Raw genomic sequence first — 18,015 nt, 5'->3', positions numbered from 1 at the left:
TGAGCTCCGTTCAGAGAGGGGACGCATAGTCGATGACCGGTCAGACCCCCAGAGATGTAACAAGTCTTTCTACTTGTTTCCATCCATTGAGCTTTTTCCTGTCTTCAGCTCATAGCAACTAATATGCTACTCCCCAAGCTGGTTTTGGCCCAGCGTGATTCTCACTATACATAATTATTGTATGAATTTGGCTCCACCAGATTTTGAGATTGATCTTTATTTTCCATATTCTCTTTTGGTTTAATTGCTTTTGCTTGGCCTTCCATCTTCTGGAGAACTTCAAATATGACATGCTCTCTCTTCCCAGTGCGTTCCTTCTCCTCAGTTTGATAGATGATTCGCATGGTTACATTGCTATTGAAGAAATCTTTTGCCACAGATTCTATAATTCCTGTAAATTCAGAGAAGAGAATATTAATCTGCCATCTAATGTAATTCATGAAATGGGTTGTCTCTGGTTTTTAAAACTTTGCTCCATGCCCTTAAATCGTATAAAATAAAATAAAATAAAAAATATATATATACTCACCTTTTTCTCTGTTCTCAGCACTACACTTACAGTCCTCCTCATGTTCTTTGTATACAAAACTGCATTGGTGACAGTGCAGTATATGGCACATGGACCACTGCAGTCTATCAATGACCACGGCAGCCTTGTGTCATATACTGTTGTGCCCAGTGATAGGATTTACGTCACGCGCTGTCTACCTCAACGTCATCGCTTCAGTATATAAAGAACGGGAGGTGGAACGGAGGTACGGGTGAGTATAAGCCAATTTTTTTATTTTATAGGATTGACTGCAACTTGGGGCAAAGTTTTCAATAACCTGAACATCCCTTTCAAAAACATCCCAGACATCCTTCCTAGCTGTTATTTTACCCTTTGGGAAGGTCTTGGGAAAGACATTGCAACCAGAAATGAACTTCTCCTGCATGGAATCTAACATAGTAGAATAAGGACTGGATTTAAAAGTGTTTTAGACAATCCCTACTTTTTAGAAGGCTCTCTTGACAACTATTTTATCCCTGCAGGGACCCCCAGTTCTAATGGAAGAACCTGGAAGTAAGCGTTCATTTTCTCTCCAGCGCCACCACAGGGGAAATGAAGTATTACACAGTGTCCATTTACATCAGTGGGTTGTCTCTGTAATGCAGGACAGGACTGGTCCTCCAGAATGAGTTACTCTTAGTAACTGCTCTCCATCATGGCCGATGAGGATCCTAAAGAGAGGACCCTCTAAATTAACTAAGAATTTACTAATTGGGTATATGAAATTGGGTTTTCACACTGGCCTAGGTCCTTTAAAAGGGTATTCCGGTTATAAGAAGCTGTTAAACCCGTGAGCAGGGGATAACTATTAGATCAGTGGGGGTCCGACTGCTGGGACCCTCAGCCATCAGGAGAATGGGGCCCTGTAGTTTAAAGTGAATGGAGTGGCAGGTCAAGCATGCACACTGCCGCTATATTCATTCTCTATGTCAAATGCTTGTGGTTAGCTATGCTTCTGAACTTACCCCCAACTAGTTTCAGATTGTCCCCCGTATTCTCATTTTCAGCTTCTTATTAAAACACTTCCCTCCTGAACTGTACTTAAACCTTTAATATATTTATAGGTTTCGAGCATGTCTTCCCATGCCCTGCTTTTCTTCAGGCTATACAAAGTATAGTTCTTTAAAGGGGATGTCCAGGTTCTACATGCCTGGCTTCTCCACCGAACAGCTATTCTCAACAGCCACCTGAAATAACATAGTTAACAGAGCTGAAAGCAGACAGCTCCATCCATCGGGTAGTGGACGTGCCAGGTTACTGCAGCTTATCAACCATTCATCTGCTTCAAGCTCCACCCAACAGCTGGTCAGTGGTGGTGCCAGGTTTTGGACCCCGACCAAGCTGATATTGATGGCCTATCCTGAGCTTAGGTTATCAATATCTAGAAACTAGAGAACAACTTTAAAGGGGTTTTCTGTAAATATATATGGATGACCTCTACCCATCAGCAGAACAAATATTTGCATTGTGGCTTGAAGCCAACTCCTATTCAATAATGGGGTTCTCTCACTTCAGCAAGTGGCATTTATCATGTAGACAAAGTTAATACAAGGCTCTTACTAATGTATTGTGATTGTCCAGACTAGATGGGCCAAATGGTTCTTATCTGCCGACACATTCTATGTTTCATATTGCCTCCTTTGTTGGCTTGATTCATTTATCGATCACATTGTACACGGCTCGTGTCCATGGTTTACGACCACGTTACAATCCATCAGTGGTGGTCATGCTTGCACACTATAGGAAAAAGTGCCGGTGTTCTGCCAAATCTCTATACCTTGCCAAAAGTCTATACCGGAAGTGATGCGACCGCACCGGAGGTGACGAGATCACCAAGGAATCAGCTGGAGGAGGGTGTGCGCGGCACATACACCGGCAAGTGCACATCCACCGGCTTAGCAAAGAATTATAGCAGCGCCGTGATAGAAGTACTTCGTACACCACGTGTGCGCACTTAGGGGTATAGAGATTTTGCAGCGCAAAATGTTTCATCAGATCTCCCTACCCCTCAGTGCGCAGGCGCCCACAAATCATCAGTTGCAGTTCATCTTTACCGCAGAGTTGAGTGCTGGATACCGAGCTCATCACATAGTAGAGCTGAACTGCAACTGATGATTTGTGGGCACCTGCGCACTCAGGGTTAGGGAGATCTGATGCAAAATGCAATAATTCTTTGCTAAGCCGGTGGATGTGCTCTTGCGCAGCGCCGCGCACACCCTCCTCCAGCTGATTCCTTGGCGATCTCGTCACTTCTGTTGCGGCCGCGTCACTTCCGGTCTAGACTTTTGGCAAGGTATAGAGATTTGGCAGAACACCGCCCTCTCTGGTGGCTGGGACCGTGGGAGTGCACATAGGCTGGTGTTTTTTCCTATAGTGTGCAAGCACGACCACTGCTGCTGGATTTCAGGGTGGTCATTACCCTTAGAAACGAGCATTGTATAATGTGATGGAAAAATGAGTCCAGCCAGCAAAGAAAGCAATATGGATAATAACAATACATGTAAGTAAGTAAGTTATTAACTTCCTCTACATAATAAATGCTATTTGTTGAAGTGAGAGAACCCTTACAACTTTTTGGTGTTGATCTTACCCCTTTGATTAAAGAGGGGCTCCTACCTGGGACTATGTGACAAAAGCCGGTTCTGTCAGAGTAGTAATGAAGCAGCATGGTTCCATCACTTGTCTTTTCCACTCGAAAGGAAGGAGCATTCATTTGCTGTAGACAATACAGTATATGGATTTAAGCTGAAGTTCCTAAATGTCAGCATCCTGAATAATGTCAGATGTGATATAAACTGGTTCTTTGTTTTGTTGGGGAAGAACTAATCAGTATGTGGATTTCTACCATAGTGAATGTGATATAATGCAGAAAGAAAAAGCATTTGCTAATTTCAATCTTCCTTTCTGCATCCGGTAGGCATGGGTGATATTACTGAATATAGTATTTGGAGACATGGTAAAACCGTGACTCATCTAATGTCAAAATGTTTGCGGGCTGAAGAAGCTACTTCTAGTGTAAAGAGTCATAGACTAAATCCATGGATCAACGTCCCATCTCCAGAAATCAACTAACCCTAATGCTTGATATTATATTTTTCTAGAAAGGCATCCAGGCTCCTTGTGGGTATTTTTAATCAATCAACCATCACAACATATAATAAAATATTTTGAAGGTTATGCATTCTGGGTATCTCCCAGAAAAAGAGACCCATCTCACTAGCGCCACCTTTTGGAAGTGGCTCCCTATGAGTCAAAGTCCTTGGGATATGAAAAGGGAAAATAGCCAAGCCAAATATCCATCTGAGGGCAGCAGTTATATGGTACTTGCCCCTCATCAGTATGGAGTAGGACTCAGGTTGGCTGATTGAGATACCTTGGGTGCATCTTAGGAGGGGTAATGTCTATCCTTAAAGGGGTTGTCTCACTTCAGCAAATAGCATTTATTATGTAGGAGGAAGTTAGTACAAGGCACTTACTAATGTATTGTGATTGTCCATATTGCTTAATTTGCTGGCTGGATTCATTTTTCCGTTGCATTATACACTTCTTGCTTCCATGGTTATGACCACCCAGCAATCCAACAGCGGTGGTCCTACTTGCAAACTATAGGAAAAAGAGCTGGCCTCTCTGGTGGCCGGGACCGTGGAAGCGCACATAGACTGGTGCTTTTTCCTATAGTGTGCAAGCACGACCACCACTGATGGATTGCAGGGTGGTCTGTAACCATGGACATGAGCAGTGTATAATGTGATGGAAAAATCAATCCAGCCAGCAAAGGAGGTAATATGGATAATAACAATATATTAGTAAGTGCCTTGTATTAACTTTCTATTTGCTGAAGCGAGACAACCCCTTTAAGGAGGCCAGCTGTGTATGGAAACTTAGTGGCAATGCTCAATGGAAAAAACTATGCAAAGAGATATCTACCAGAGAAAGAGAGCCATCTCGCTAGCACCACCTTTTGGAAGTGGGTGCCTATGAGTCAAAGTCTGGCTTCTTAACGAGCCCTGACCAGGGAAAATAGCCAAACCAAATATCCACCCATCTTTGTCTGGGAGATACCTCTTTGCATATTATTTTCCCATGGAGCATTACTGCTAAGTCTCCACACAGCTGGTCTCCTTAATGAGAACTAATAGCCCCCATCCAAGCTGAAAGTGCTGCGCTATTTTGTCCAGCAAAAAAGATGGACACCATAACAGAAACCTGGTAGATCCCATTATAATGATGTCCATCAGGTGCATTAGAATCCTTCATATGATGGATCTGGCACTACTTAAAAATGGAAATTGCAGTGCAGATGTGAAGAACAAAGTCTCAAAGTTGGCAGCAGTGAAGCAGTCCTATACAGCATTTCAGTTATTTGATCAGTTATTGTGAGCCTACACCCCGAGTGAAGCCTACTCAGAGGTCAAGTGTAAGGGGAAGATCTGCTCCTGCTCTGTGTTTTTGACCTGCACCTACATTTGACTGACAACTGATAGACATAACTGATCAAATACCTGAAGCGTGAACTCAGCCTTATGGGAAATTCAATATCATACAGCATTGCTATTTAATATAGAAGAATATTTTATAAGGAATGACCTTATAGGAAAGCGTCAGGTAGCTATGAAGAGCATCTAGATTCTCAATAAACTCCGTCAGATTCCCTCCCAATGTTCGCAACATTCGATCGTATCCAGACTGCTTACAGAAGGAGAAGAAATACGCTCCAAATAACTTCAGAACTTCTTCTTCAGATAAATCTGTAAACCAAACAATGGCGTTACATGTAAATACCTGGAAAGGGCACACAGGTAGAAGTGAAATGCAGTTCAGGTGATTGCCCTCCATTAAATACCATTTTTTTTATTTCTTTTTTTATCTAAATATGTTTATATTTACACGCTGATAAATTTTTTGATATATCTCCATCGCAGTCAGAGATTAGTTTTTCTGATACAGAGCACCAAATCCCCTGCATAGACAGGCTTAAACCTTATAAATGTGTTAGAGGGCGCATGGGAGCTTACTGCAAACTGCGTTATTATTAACCCTCTTCCCACCATAGCCATTTTCCAGTTTTTTCATTTTTGCTTTTTCCTCTGATCTATAGTTTCTATTGATGCCATATCATATCAAGTATGTAAGTTTTTTTTTTTGAAGAGGCAAAGTGGGCAAAAAATTGCAATTTGGCTATTCACAAACTTCAGGCATTTTCAGATGCAGTGATGTTATTTGGTGAAATTGGGTGATATTTAATTTTTTTCCTTGTTTTTTCTTTTTATATTTTTATTGCTCAATAAAACTTTCTTAGCAAAATAAAAGCAATATCAACATACACACGCCATACTAAGATACAGTATCATATAGATAGATATATATAAACCCCTAGCATAAGAATGCACCAATACATGGTGCCTGCCTAGCTCACTGTCTTGCCTTCATGTGGATCAGGGTGACACAATGTTATAAGTTATCAGTTACCATTTTTGATCATGTACTTGAAGCTGAAATCTCCTCCATTATTGGCATCAGATAAACCTGGGTCATTGTCTGATGTAGCATGCATTGAATGCCCAATCAATAGTAAAGTACACAGGAGTGGGTCTCACGGGTCCCCAATGACACCTGATGTGTAAAGCTTGGTGACTGCATCGAACCCCAAATGACTGGCACTTACGGAGCATTCTGCAAGCCTCTTTGACCATTCTCAGTGTGATAACATCATCATAAACTTCATAAGTCATAAATGTATCCTGGACCTCAGCAAGGCTTCTGCAAAGTAAATATAATAGCTGAAACGCGCTGCCTGTTTTGCAGGAGATCAGTAGTGCTTTAGGTAGGACTATACATATATTTGTCATTTAATATTATTATAGGGAATGTGTGAGAAAATGACCCTTTTTTTTTATCAAATCACATTTTTATGTTAAACAGTTTTTTTATTTTTGGAATATATTGTTTCAATTTCCCATGATAAAAAATCTCATAATCCTGTCATTTTCACACTAATGATATATCAAACTTCCTCTTCTGTACAAGTAGCAGTCATTTCATTATTGAAGACAGGATTACAATGACACATACCACCTACACCCAGATAACACAGGAACCACCATTCGCAATAAGTTCCTGTTCAATACTTTCGCCCCTTTACAATGACTTCTGCACAGGGCACAGAGGATGCCTTGAAAATTCTCCCATAGAAGTAAATGAGGTCCCTTCCTGACCATTGTGTCTATGGACCATGGGGCTGCAATAAAGCATACCTCTAAATAGGAAGTCTTCACATGTGATTAGACCTAGTGTCTAGTGCAGAAACTTCAATTACAGGATTTTTTTAAATATAGATCGTGACATGGAATGTAAGAAATAATTACAAAAAATTCGAAAACCATACATACATGAAAACTTGATTTATATAATAGATCAATTTCTGACAACAAATTCGCATTAAAAAAAGAAAAATCACAGAAAATAATGCACAATAGATGCAAATATTATATATGGACTAAGCCCTCATTCCAGTATGATAAAATCTGAGACTCTCTGTGTGACTATATGTGCAGGGTCTCCTCTCCTGAGTGCATAGATAGGTTTGGAGTAGGATCTGCCTGACTGACTGAGACCACCTTGGCACGGGTAGGTTGGCACACGTGTTTACATCAAAATATATTGTCTGAGAGTCTCAGATCTTATCATATCAGAGTGAGAACTTAGTCCATATATAATATTTCTATCTATTGTGTTAGGGCATTATTTTCTGGGATTCTTCTTTTCTAATTGTAGCAATGCACATCCGCATATTCATTTATTACATTGTGCAGGATGTTTTTATTTTATCCTTTTTCTGAGATTTATTTATTTATTTTCAAATTCGCTTTAAGGTTGAAAATATAAAGGACAACTAGATGGATGGATGGCTAGATAGATTGATATGCAATAGAGAGATAGATATGAGATAGATAGATATAGTAGATAGAAAGATATGAAATAGAAAGATATTAGATAGATAAAAGATAGCAGATAGAGTAGTTAGATAATAGATAGCTATGAGATAGATAATAGATAGCTATGAGATAGATAATAGATAGCTATGAGATAGATAATAGATAGAGTAGATAGATAATAGATAGCTATGAGATAGATAGATTCATTCCAATTTATCCATACAGTACCAACAGCATTAGCAGCATTTGTTAAATTGAAAAAATAAATAAAACATGTATAATAAATAATATCCTGTAATGTGTCTAATAAATGTTGTCACTTACTTTAATTTTTGCCATGCTTCCTCCCCATATTTTTCCACCACAAGAGCTTTTAAACAGGTGTTTATGAATCCATACTGCAATAAAAGGATTATTACATACTGATGACAAAGTGGTGAAATGGTTAAATAAGTTAGATGGATGCTCTGCATTGAATGACTTTAGAACCTACCATGGTACGTGGTATAATGACGGTGTGACCGCTGTCTCGCCCACTTGTTCCTGTAATAATCTCTGTCACCTGTGGTGTTATTTAAGCTACCTGACGGGTGAACACACCTGCTGGTAGGAGGAGGGTGTATACATGAGAATAGCTGAAAATGTTTATTAACAGAGCAATATTGTAGATAGAGGCACCACTTACTGGAGCCAGAACTGCTGGAGCCGAGCTCTCCATTTTCTGGGGTCAGTAGGTGGCACTCAGCTCTGCTCTCAGGGGGGATTACAGGTTTCAGTACAAAACTGGGAATAACTTCTGTATAAAATGTCATTTATATCATTGTCAGGAAGGGTACAGGACGTGTCTGGTTACAAAAAACAACAACATTCTAAATACTCGGAGTTAGGGCTCAATCGCACGACCCTATAGATGGTTCCGCATCTGTTCCCCATTCATTTCGATGGGGCTGCAAAAGGTGCGAACAGCACACCGTGTGCTGTCCACATCCGCTGTTCCGTTCCGCGACCCCGCAAAAAATATAGAGCGTGTCCTATTCTTGTCCGCTTTGCTATAACGGGCTGCCCGTTCTGTTCCTGCAGTTTGCGGACGGCACGGTCTTGTGAATGCGCCCTTACAGGGGATGGCCGCTCAGGACAACCCTTCATACTAATGTTTGGGTCTTTGGATGTCATAGAGAGGTTGCTGCTCCTACATTGGAAAAGAAAAACCACATGCAGATTCCCATGGCAGTAATGGCTAATTGGTGTTTGAAAAGCAGGAGCCACAGCAAACAGCTGATTGCAGGCTGAGATCTACAGAAAATTGAGTTTTTGAGAGAGAACCATGTATATAGACGGGGTCCGTCATCAATCAGCTGGAGCAGAGAGCGCCTAAGTCCCCGCAGACCCAGCATGTCCATGAAATACACAGATGGATCATTGTTTTTGATGGGCACCAAATAATGCTTAAAGGTTTATTCCGGTATTTTAGGTTATCCTATAGATAGGGCAGGGGCCAGCAACCTTCGGCGCTCTAGCTGTTCTGAAACCATAGGTGGATTTATGTTCATGAAAAAACTGAGATCCAGCACCAGTGCAAATCTTTTCGGTCCGGTCTTAATTTCACCAAAGTAACATGTACACGTCCAGTGGCACCTTCTCCCACTCACACAGGATTTACGTGTTTCGAACACTGCTGTTCTTAATCATAATGATATATATGATTAAGAACAGCAGTGTTCGAAACGCGTAAATCGTGTGTTAGTGGGAGAAGGTGCCACTGGACATGTACATGTTACTCTGGTGAAATAAAGACCGGACCGAAAAGAATTACACTGGTGCTGGATATATCTCTTTTTCTATAGGTAGATTTAGACCGAATGATTCTGCAGCCGATTGTCAGGAAGGAAGAGTTCCATCCCGACAGTCGGCTGCTCGTTCAGTGAAGGAGACCGCTGTATTTACATGTAGTGATCACCTCCACAGTATGAGGACCAGGGAACGCTATTGTGATCCCTCGTCCTGATACGGATTCATGGTTTCTGAGCAGCAGATCGCTGTTTAGACCGCACAATCTGCTGCCCAGAATCTCTGATCGGTGGTGCGTGCATGAACGACGGGATCACCCGAAGAACAAGCGTTTCGCTCATTCATTGGGCGATCGTTAGCACATATACATGGGCAGATTGGCGCGAATGACAGCTCACAGGAATGGTTATAATCTGGACGATTATTGGCTCATGTAAATGCAGCTTATGACTCCCAGCATGCACAGCTGCTCAACTGTTCTCTGCACTATCCTTGATGGGAATGGAGCAGGCTGGGAGTTGTAGTGTCACAACAGCTGGGGGACCAAAGAGTGCGGGGATAAGGAATAACTTTTAGATTGGTGGGGGTCCTACCGCTGGGACACCCACTGATCAAGAAAATGGGGGCTCTGTACCTCATAGGGCACCCCTAAAATAGACATAGGGGCAGGTCAGGCATGCACACTGCCATTCCATTTATCTCTATGAGGCTGCCGGAGATGGCCAAGATAACCCTTTAATATCCTCTGTGGCGCACAGAAGAGTAAAATACTTGCTGCTATGTCCCCCTACAGATTTCAGCTCTGGAGGTCTCTGCAGAGGGATAAACTGTGATTATCTTGTTTTAGGTAACAAAGAAGCGCGTTAACTTCTATGAATGTTATATGGAAATTGCAAAAATGGTAACTGCTGCTTTTTACTGTTTTCATCCCCATCTTGTCACCTCAGCTTACCTTGAATATGTTTATGTCTGATGCTTGTTCTTCAGGTCATGGCAGACGATCAGATTTATTTATAGTGTAGTAAAGCCTGGCAGTAGACTCTCCCTGGTGGAAATCAGATACCAATTATGACACAAGACCCGGAAGAGCATAGGATGGGAATGGTAGTGGTAAGTGGGCCAGGCAGTGACACTAGGGTGCACCCCTTCTTCCCTTGGGGCACACCCTGATGTTGGGGCTCCTGCCTGATGGCAGTTGGGGTGCCCTTGGTGTGAGTGTTGTACGGGTGCAAGGCAGGAGATGTAGGAGCAGTTGCTGATGAATGGTGCTGGGGTCATTAACCAGGCCAGTTGTAGAAAATAAACAAGTCTGTCTTTAATAAATGGTAGCTGTAGTACATCTAAATGTATCAGACACAGTTCCCAAAAATTCTCAATGCAAATCTTTCCAGATAGCGATGTATGGATATAAATCAGGATGAGGGTTGTAGTACTCTTTCCCTCTGTTTTTCTAAAGTTTCCCTCTCTGCAGAATCTGAGGTTGGCAAGAAGGTTCTTGCAAAACTTGTCTGTAATTCCCAGGCTGAGAGGTACAGGATTAAGGTACAGTGAAAGGTGTCTTAGCAGTGTCCCTCTCACAGCAGTAAAGTCTTTATCAGCTTTAAACAGTAAATACCTTACTGACTGATTTTGATGCAAATATCTCAGAAATAGTGATTTTCTAGGATTGAGGTCTAGTTTTTCCAAGGAGTGAGCACTTGTAGCTCCTTTCACTTCTTCAGTAAACACACTACACTAAACTAGGGGCAGACTGAAGTCCATCACCTAGCTTCCTACAGGGGCAAAATCTGGATTGTTAACCCTGGCTGATCCTACAGAGCTACTGTATATAGGTTTTACAATACCTTAAATAATAATATATAACAAGAAACTATTATACTTACCACTACTTACTTTCTACATAAAAGAGGTTTGTCCACCTTATCAAAATTTTTCCAAAAGTTCTGTAAAAAGCACTATAAGTGACTTACCCATATCATAAGGGATATAACAAGTCCTGCCCCCTTGTTCCAGTACAATCTCTTCGTCCAGAACATGGCCACTGATGGAGGGACAGGTGACCAGACCGGTCTATAAGCAGCCTCCACTGAATAACACTGCACACGTGACTAGCATGTCCAGTGCTGAGCAATGATGGCCGCTGATGGTTCGGTCTGGTGACTCATTGTCACATGCATTTAGCCAAAATGGTAAGAGCCAAATAACACACATAATACATAAGGGTACGGCTACACGGTGACCCTGGTTTCATCACCTGTATCTCAGGCAGGATAGCAGAGTAGCGGTGATCCCATCGAAATAAAAGGTATCGCTGCGCGATTTGCAAACAATCCAGCAGGTCTGGATATTTAGCAATTTACGTAGTGATCCCATTCATTTCAATTGGCATGACCGCTACTCTGCGGTCGCCGTGTAGCCGTACCCTAAACGTTTAGGCCAATGTACAACATTTTAATTGGTTGAAAACCATCTTTTATAGAAAGTTCGTTAATTATTTGTTACATTATACTAATATAATTGAGCTTTAAAATGGCCTGTACAAAGGATTTCCACCTAAAACATAAAAATGGCCATATATTAATGAAAAGGATGCTGGCATTTATTCAGTTGCCATTTTGTAAAAAGGATAGAAGCCTGCGCACCCACATTTGATGTCACTTGAGTTAGCTTCTAGGCAAGTGATGAAAACCTGTCACTTGGTCACCGATATAACACGTTGCTGAAAGTAGTATTAGAATAGCAAATTCAAACTGACAACCAATATGGCGGCACTTCCTGTTGGCTCTGTAAAAATGGCTGCTGCAACGTAATAGAAGAAATGCCAAAATCTCTGTAAGTAAACAAAAAATAATTACCTAAATGTGGTTACTCCTGTAACATTTGATTTATTTGTACATGGCCAATTTAATATATTTTATGGGGAAAAATTTTATACTGAAAAAACCCACTTGGAATGTGAGTTACCAGAGGAAAATTAGATATTAGTTATCACATTTCTTGGTATTTATTAAAGAGGAGCTGTAACCTCTCTTGACATGTCCATTTTAGCTACTGCATAATGCAAATTGTATCCACCGCGTAGTAACAATTCTGGAGCATCTATTCTTATGACTCCATGTTGTATCATTCCTTTATTTATTATTCTTGCTAAAAGTTATGAATGAATTACTGTCAGTTTGCAATGAAGGTCTAGATGAGTTAGGGTCTGTGCTGGGTCACACCCCCAACTGGTAACACCCAGATGGACCTTTATTGCTAGCTGCTGGCAATTTATTCATACTTTCTAGCAAGAGTAGTAGAGGAATGGCACATCATAGAGTGATAAGAATAGATGTTCCAGAATTGTTATTACAAGTGGAATCCAAGTAGTTGCTAAAACAGATATATCAGGAGATGACAGGTCCTCTTTACCACCCACTGTTTTTCCCACTATTCCTGAACATATAATGTAATGGCAGGTATGTCTTACTTTATAAAGGCATCATATAACCCAGTGTACATCTTAACTAGAGAAGCTGGTTTTGTGGCGTGATTTTCAAGGTTTATGTGGTTATACTGACATCTGCTGGACATTATGCATCCTCACGTGTTTCATTTGTTACCAGACAAATCCTGTTAAAGGGAAAGTGTCATCAGAAAATTATTGATTATTTAAAGGGAATCTGTCCCCTATCAAGCTGGGGTTCACCTGAATAAAACGCTGTTTTTCTTTTGCTGATCTGAGGCTCCATTCCGGAGTTATGATACTTTATCTTAATATGAAAATTAGGCCTTTAGTGCAATAAAGGTGTCATCGTTACTCTTGATGGATCCAAGTTCCGCTCTTTTCTGTGGCCAGCCCCTTCCTCACTGCATTAGCACTCTGTGGCCCTGTGAATCAAATCAGTGAGGGAGGGGCAGAACACAGAAATGAGTGGAGCTTGGGTGCAACATGAGCAAGAGCAATGCCCTTATTGCACCAAAGGCTTAATTTGCATATTGAAAAAAAATATATGGAACAGGGCTTCAGATCAACAAAAGAAAAGCATCATTTTAATCAGGTGAACCCCAGCTATGTGTCTATGCAAACAGTTTGATAGGGAGGTCGCTGGTGACAGATTCCCTTTAAAGGCAATATACACCTTTGGGGGCATTTTTTTTATTGCATTCTACTCTTTATGCTAAAAATCATTTTTTTACTTGGTTTTTATAAAAAAAAAAAATCCTGTACATAGCCTCTGGATTTTCTCTCATTCCGTCAGTTGGGGAGCTGATGGGCTCCTTATCTCAGCTCTCTGACATTATAAACGCTTATTATAGCTCAGTTCTTGTCTTACTGATAAGAATGTGGCTTAAATAAGTGTTTATGGCCTCTTAGTAGTTTAGAGATCAGGGTTATTAGATGACGGCACAAAGTGAAAGTACCAATCACACAGTTAGAAAAACAGTTAACCCTTTGTGACAGAAATGCTCAATATTTTTAATAAAGGCCAATTGAAAATATAATTTATAGCCAAAAACGAGTAAAATGCAATCATAAACAAAAATTGCCTCTGAAGGTATACCTTGCCTTTAAATCATGGTTTATGTGAAACATATTTTTAATAAGTTTTGGTGACTTTCTAATTTTCCATGTCATTACCTATGTTTAAAAAATATATATATATAAAGAATGCTGTTTTCACACTGGCCTCTAAACCTCATAATATGTTGACCTCTTCTGTAGAGATCACTTTTCAGCAGTCATCTCATTATCATCACAGGCAGGATTACAATGACAAGAAATATCTCTATAGATAAAACAGAATCCATCATTCAAAATAGGTGATGTCACAGCTTATCTACTCCTGCTCCCTACAAAATGACCTCTGTGAAGAGCACAGAGCATGTCTAGAAATCTCTCCCATAGACATCAGTGAGTGATCTCCTGTCTATTGTGTCTATGTGTGTTGTAAAGCATGTCTCTAAATGCTGTTAACAGCAGCTCAGGTAACTTGGCTGTCCCCATAATCATTTTCAGAAAATAGAATAAAAAAAACTATGATCAGGAAAGAAATAAAAACAATAGTTATGAGTCTGAGTATCTGGGTCACGTCAGTGGCACAATTTAAAGTGTGTTCAAATTACTGTCCTGTGAACCATAAAGAGCGTTAAGTTAAGCACCACTTTAGTGTAAAGAGGAGCTATCGCCTCTCCTGACATGTCTGTTTTAGTACCTACTTGCACCCCCATGTAATAACAATCCCAGAGCATCTATTCTTGTGACACTGTGAAGTGTCATTCTGCAAGTATTCCTACTAGAAGTTACGATGAATGAATTTCTCACAGTCTGCTGTGAAGTTCTTTCTGGGTGTTATCAGTTGGAGAGGGTGTCCCTGCATAGTCTGACACTGGCAGCACTGATTGGATAGTGTCAATCTGTGCAGGGTCACACCCCGCAGCTGGGTAGCACCCAGCTGGACCTTCTCTGGAAAATGATAACAATTCATTCCTAAAGGGTTTGTGCAGAGGTTTTATATTGATGATCTATCCTCAGGATAGGTCATCACAATCTGCCCGGTGGGGGTCCAACACTCTTTTCCCCCGCTGATTAGCTATTTGAAGAGGAGGTTGCACTCCATTTGAGCGCTGCTTCCTCTTCATTACACTGCACGTCATCTCTTTTGCAGCAGCGGTGTAGTGAATGGAGCGAGTACTTGTAATCACACTCACTTCCAAGATGATGGGCAGTGTAATGTAGAGGATGCAGTGCTTGCATGGAGTGCCACCTCCTCTTCAAGCAGCTTATCAGTGGGGATGCCGAATGTCGTACTCCCACCAATCAGATATTGATTACCTATCCTGTACAATCCCTTTAACCTCTAGTAGGAATAATAGAGGAATGACACAGTCATAACAATAGATGCTCCAGAATTGTTATTACATGGGGAATGCATGTACCGGCATGTCCGGAGACATGTCCGGAGAGGTGACAGGGGCTCTTTACAATTGGCTAAATTATGTGTTCAGTCTTACAGAATATTTGAATAATATTCGAGGTAACTTTTACAGCACATATTTGAAGAGGGTTAGGTAATGCCATAATGCCTGTGGTCACCTTGTCCCAAAAGTTTGGAACTTCTTCTGTAAGCTGTAATGTAACAGATAAGTGGGCTGGCTTATCTAATAAACTAAGTCAGGCACCCAGCCCCTTCATACATGTCACTGACACCCAGGGAAGAAGCTGCTGCCAGGGAGTTTGTGTCGATTTGTCACAACTTACAGGAGAAGCTTTGAACTCCTGTGACAATGTGGCCACAGGGGAAATCTGGCGATCCGGGACTCCACAGAATATTTTTCTAGTGTTGGATAACCCTGTTAGGTTTATAGGACTATTTCTGGCTCAGTGGCTAGCACTATTGCCTTGTAGCTCTCTGCAGGTTCCAACCATGACCAACAGCTACATGAAATTTGTATGTTCTCTGCGTCTCTGTGACTTTCTTCAGGATACTCTGGTTGTCTCCAAAACCTGCAACATATCTGCAGGTTTTTGAGGGGGTACTCTTTAAAATAGTCATGTTAACTCCTAAAAAAAGACGGAAACCAGAAACTATCAATAAAAAAAATCCTATTTTATTAACTGTCAATCCGTGATAGGAAGGCTTTTTGGAAGACCAAGCAAGTTTTGAAGAATACATTATAACAGACATTATATACAATTTACTTTCCTTCCTTCCTCCTCTAGCATACACTCATTTATAAATGCTGTTAATCAATCATGTCCATACATTAACGTGGCACATTGAGGTTTGGTGTTCTCAAACAGTCATAAACAGTTACATCCAAAGAGGGGAGGACTGAGACTATTCTGAATTAGAGTAGTTCGCGAGGGTCCCTAGCCCACAGCCCCCTAGTCAGTTATAACTTTAAGAAAAAGGGGGGAGATTTATCAAGACCAATGCTTTCTGTGCCGGTCATGATATCCCCTGCGCCGCCAGAGAATGCGCAGTCAGTGCTCCTAAACTGAAATCTACAACAGCTCAGAGCTGCCATAGATTTCTGTCTTCATTTGCGTTAGAAGACTTGTGTAAATGAAAAAAAAAACTTGTCAGGAAGGCTGGCCATGTCTACTTCCCACTCTTGTCATGCCCCCTTTAGTGAAAGTCGGTGAGATGAGACAACTTTCTAAAAAGTCACAGTTAAAAAGTAGCGAACACATAGTTTACGACTATTTAACGCCTCTTTTCAGGCACAAGGGAGATGATAAAACTCTCCCTTGGTCCGCAAAAACTGGAAGTTCCTCAAATACAGATGTAGCGGGCATTAAAGTAGTTCCTGGCACGTTGACACACAAGCTTGTCACACTGGCTTAGTTTAACAACGTGCAAAACTTCTAAAGCTTAATTAGAATCGAGTTACACTGTTGGGTTAACATATTAATCCATGGACGTTACCACCTATTTACCTAAACAAAGTCTTTCACATACTTACCAACATTTCAGTTGTTGAAATCAGGGCATATAAGTAGTGTTGAGCAAAGTGAGTTTCGTAGATCCGAAGTTGCTTAGGTCAAAACTTCATTTGACTACTGTACGGAGATCCGTCTCTGTACAGCAATCAGATGTATGGGCTCCGGCCAGGTGAAATTCTTTATCTCCAAAGTCTTGCGAGACTTCAGTGAATAACTTCAGCCATGGATTTTCTAAACTTGAAAAACATTTTAAAACTTGAATTTAATGTCAGCTTCCGTACCGAGGTACAAGCTGGTTTTAAAATGGTTTTCAAGTTTAAAAGTCGATGGCCGAAGTTATTCAACGAAGTCTTGCCCATACATTTGAATGCTGTATGGAGACATGTCTCCATACAGCATTCAAATGAAGTTTTGACCTACAGTAAGCAACTTTGGATGTATGATCCGAATCGTGCTTCACTCAACAATACATATAAGCCCAGCCCCGAAACACCCATTTATGTTTGGGGTTTTGTTAGCCCCACACACTTTAAGCCCCGGACATCGCAAATTTGCCAGGACTGTCTCTGAAAATCATAAGCAGTCTTGGCAAATTCGGGACAGTTGGCAAGTATACCATCATGACTATAGTGTTTGTATGGGGGCCCAGATTCATATACAATGAAAGGAAGTATTGGAATGAAGTCCTATTTTATTATTATCATCACAGGCTGGTGACAATCCAACTTGGCATGGGCATCTGCATAAGAGGCATCTGGTGTGGATTTCTGAAATGGTATTGTCAGACGCTCCATCGTCTCATAATCTACCCCTGTGTCAGATACAGTCGTGACTTTTCTTTCTGCATAGAGTACCACTTCACTAGGATTTTCATATTTAATTTGTGTAGAAACCAGTGTCACAATTTTGGCTCTTCAGCATCTTGTCTTGAAGAACTTCCTATTCTGAGGATTATTTAAAAAATTCAAAAAGGTTGTGCAGAGCATTGCAAACATAGAACAGGTCTGAAACTGGATTTACAGTTGCGCCGTTATAGGGCATATCATAGGGGTTTTCCAGGGGAATATTTTGTTGAACAGGTATGGAATGGGTTTAAAATAAAAATTCATAATACTCACCCTCAAGTATCGCCTGATCTTGCCGTTCCAGAACTGCTCTGGTCTCCACTTCCTAGTTCTAGGCTTGACACACAGGAAGTGGTTTGGATTTACAGGACAATAGGATTAGTTTTTTCGGCCCTACAAACCATGTTACTAAATGTCACACATTGTTTGATAAATTTGGCGCATCTTTATACAGAACACCTACTAGAG

The 18,015-nt window shown here is 40.9% G+C and overlaps 1 protein-coding gene across 1 annotated transcript in view; it reads right to left on the bottom strand.

The window, feature by feature from the left end:
• LOC122931363 (guanylate cyclase soluble subunit beta-2-like) overlaps positions 1–17,496 on the bottom strand; it is a 51,501-nt gene extending 34,005 nt beyond the window's left edge. The window contains 6 exon segments of the mRNA XM_044285429.1: positions 131–391; positions 3,167–3,266; positions 5,138–5,298; positions 6,216–6,310; positions 7,810–7,883; positions 17,410–17,496. Coding sequence (XP_044141364.1) covers positions 131–391; positions 3,167–3,266; positions 5,138–5,298; positions 6,216–6,310; positions 7,810–7,883; positions 17,410–17,496 — 778 coding nt within the window.
• Between the last annotated feature and the right edge of the window lie 519 nt (positions 17,497–18,015).

This window comes from Bufo gargarizans, chromosome 3 (genome assembly GCF_014858855.1).
Source record: "Bufo gargarizans isolate SCDJY-AF-19 chromosome 3, ASM1485885v1, whole genome shotgun sequence".
Classification (NCBI taxonomy): Eukaryota; Metazoa; Chordata; class Amphibia; order Anura; family Bufonidae; genus Bufo; species Bufo gargarizans.
Note: the sequence above shows the minus strand (reverse complement) of the source record. Positions and strands in the feature narration are given on the sequence as shown.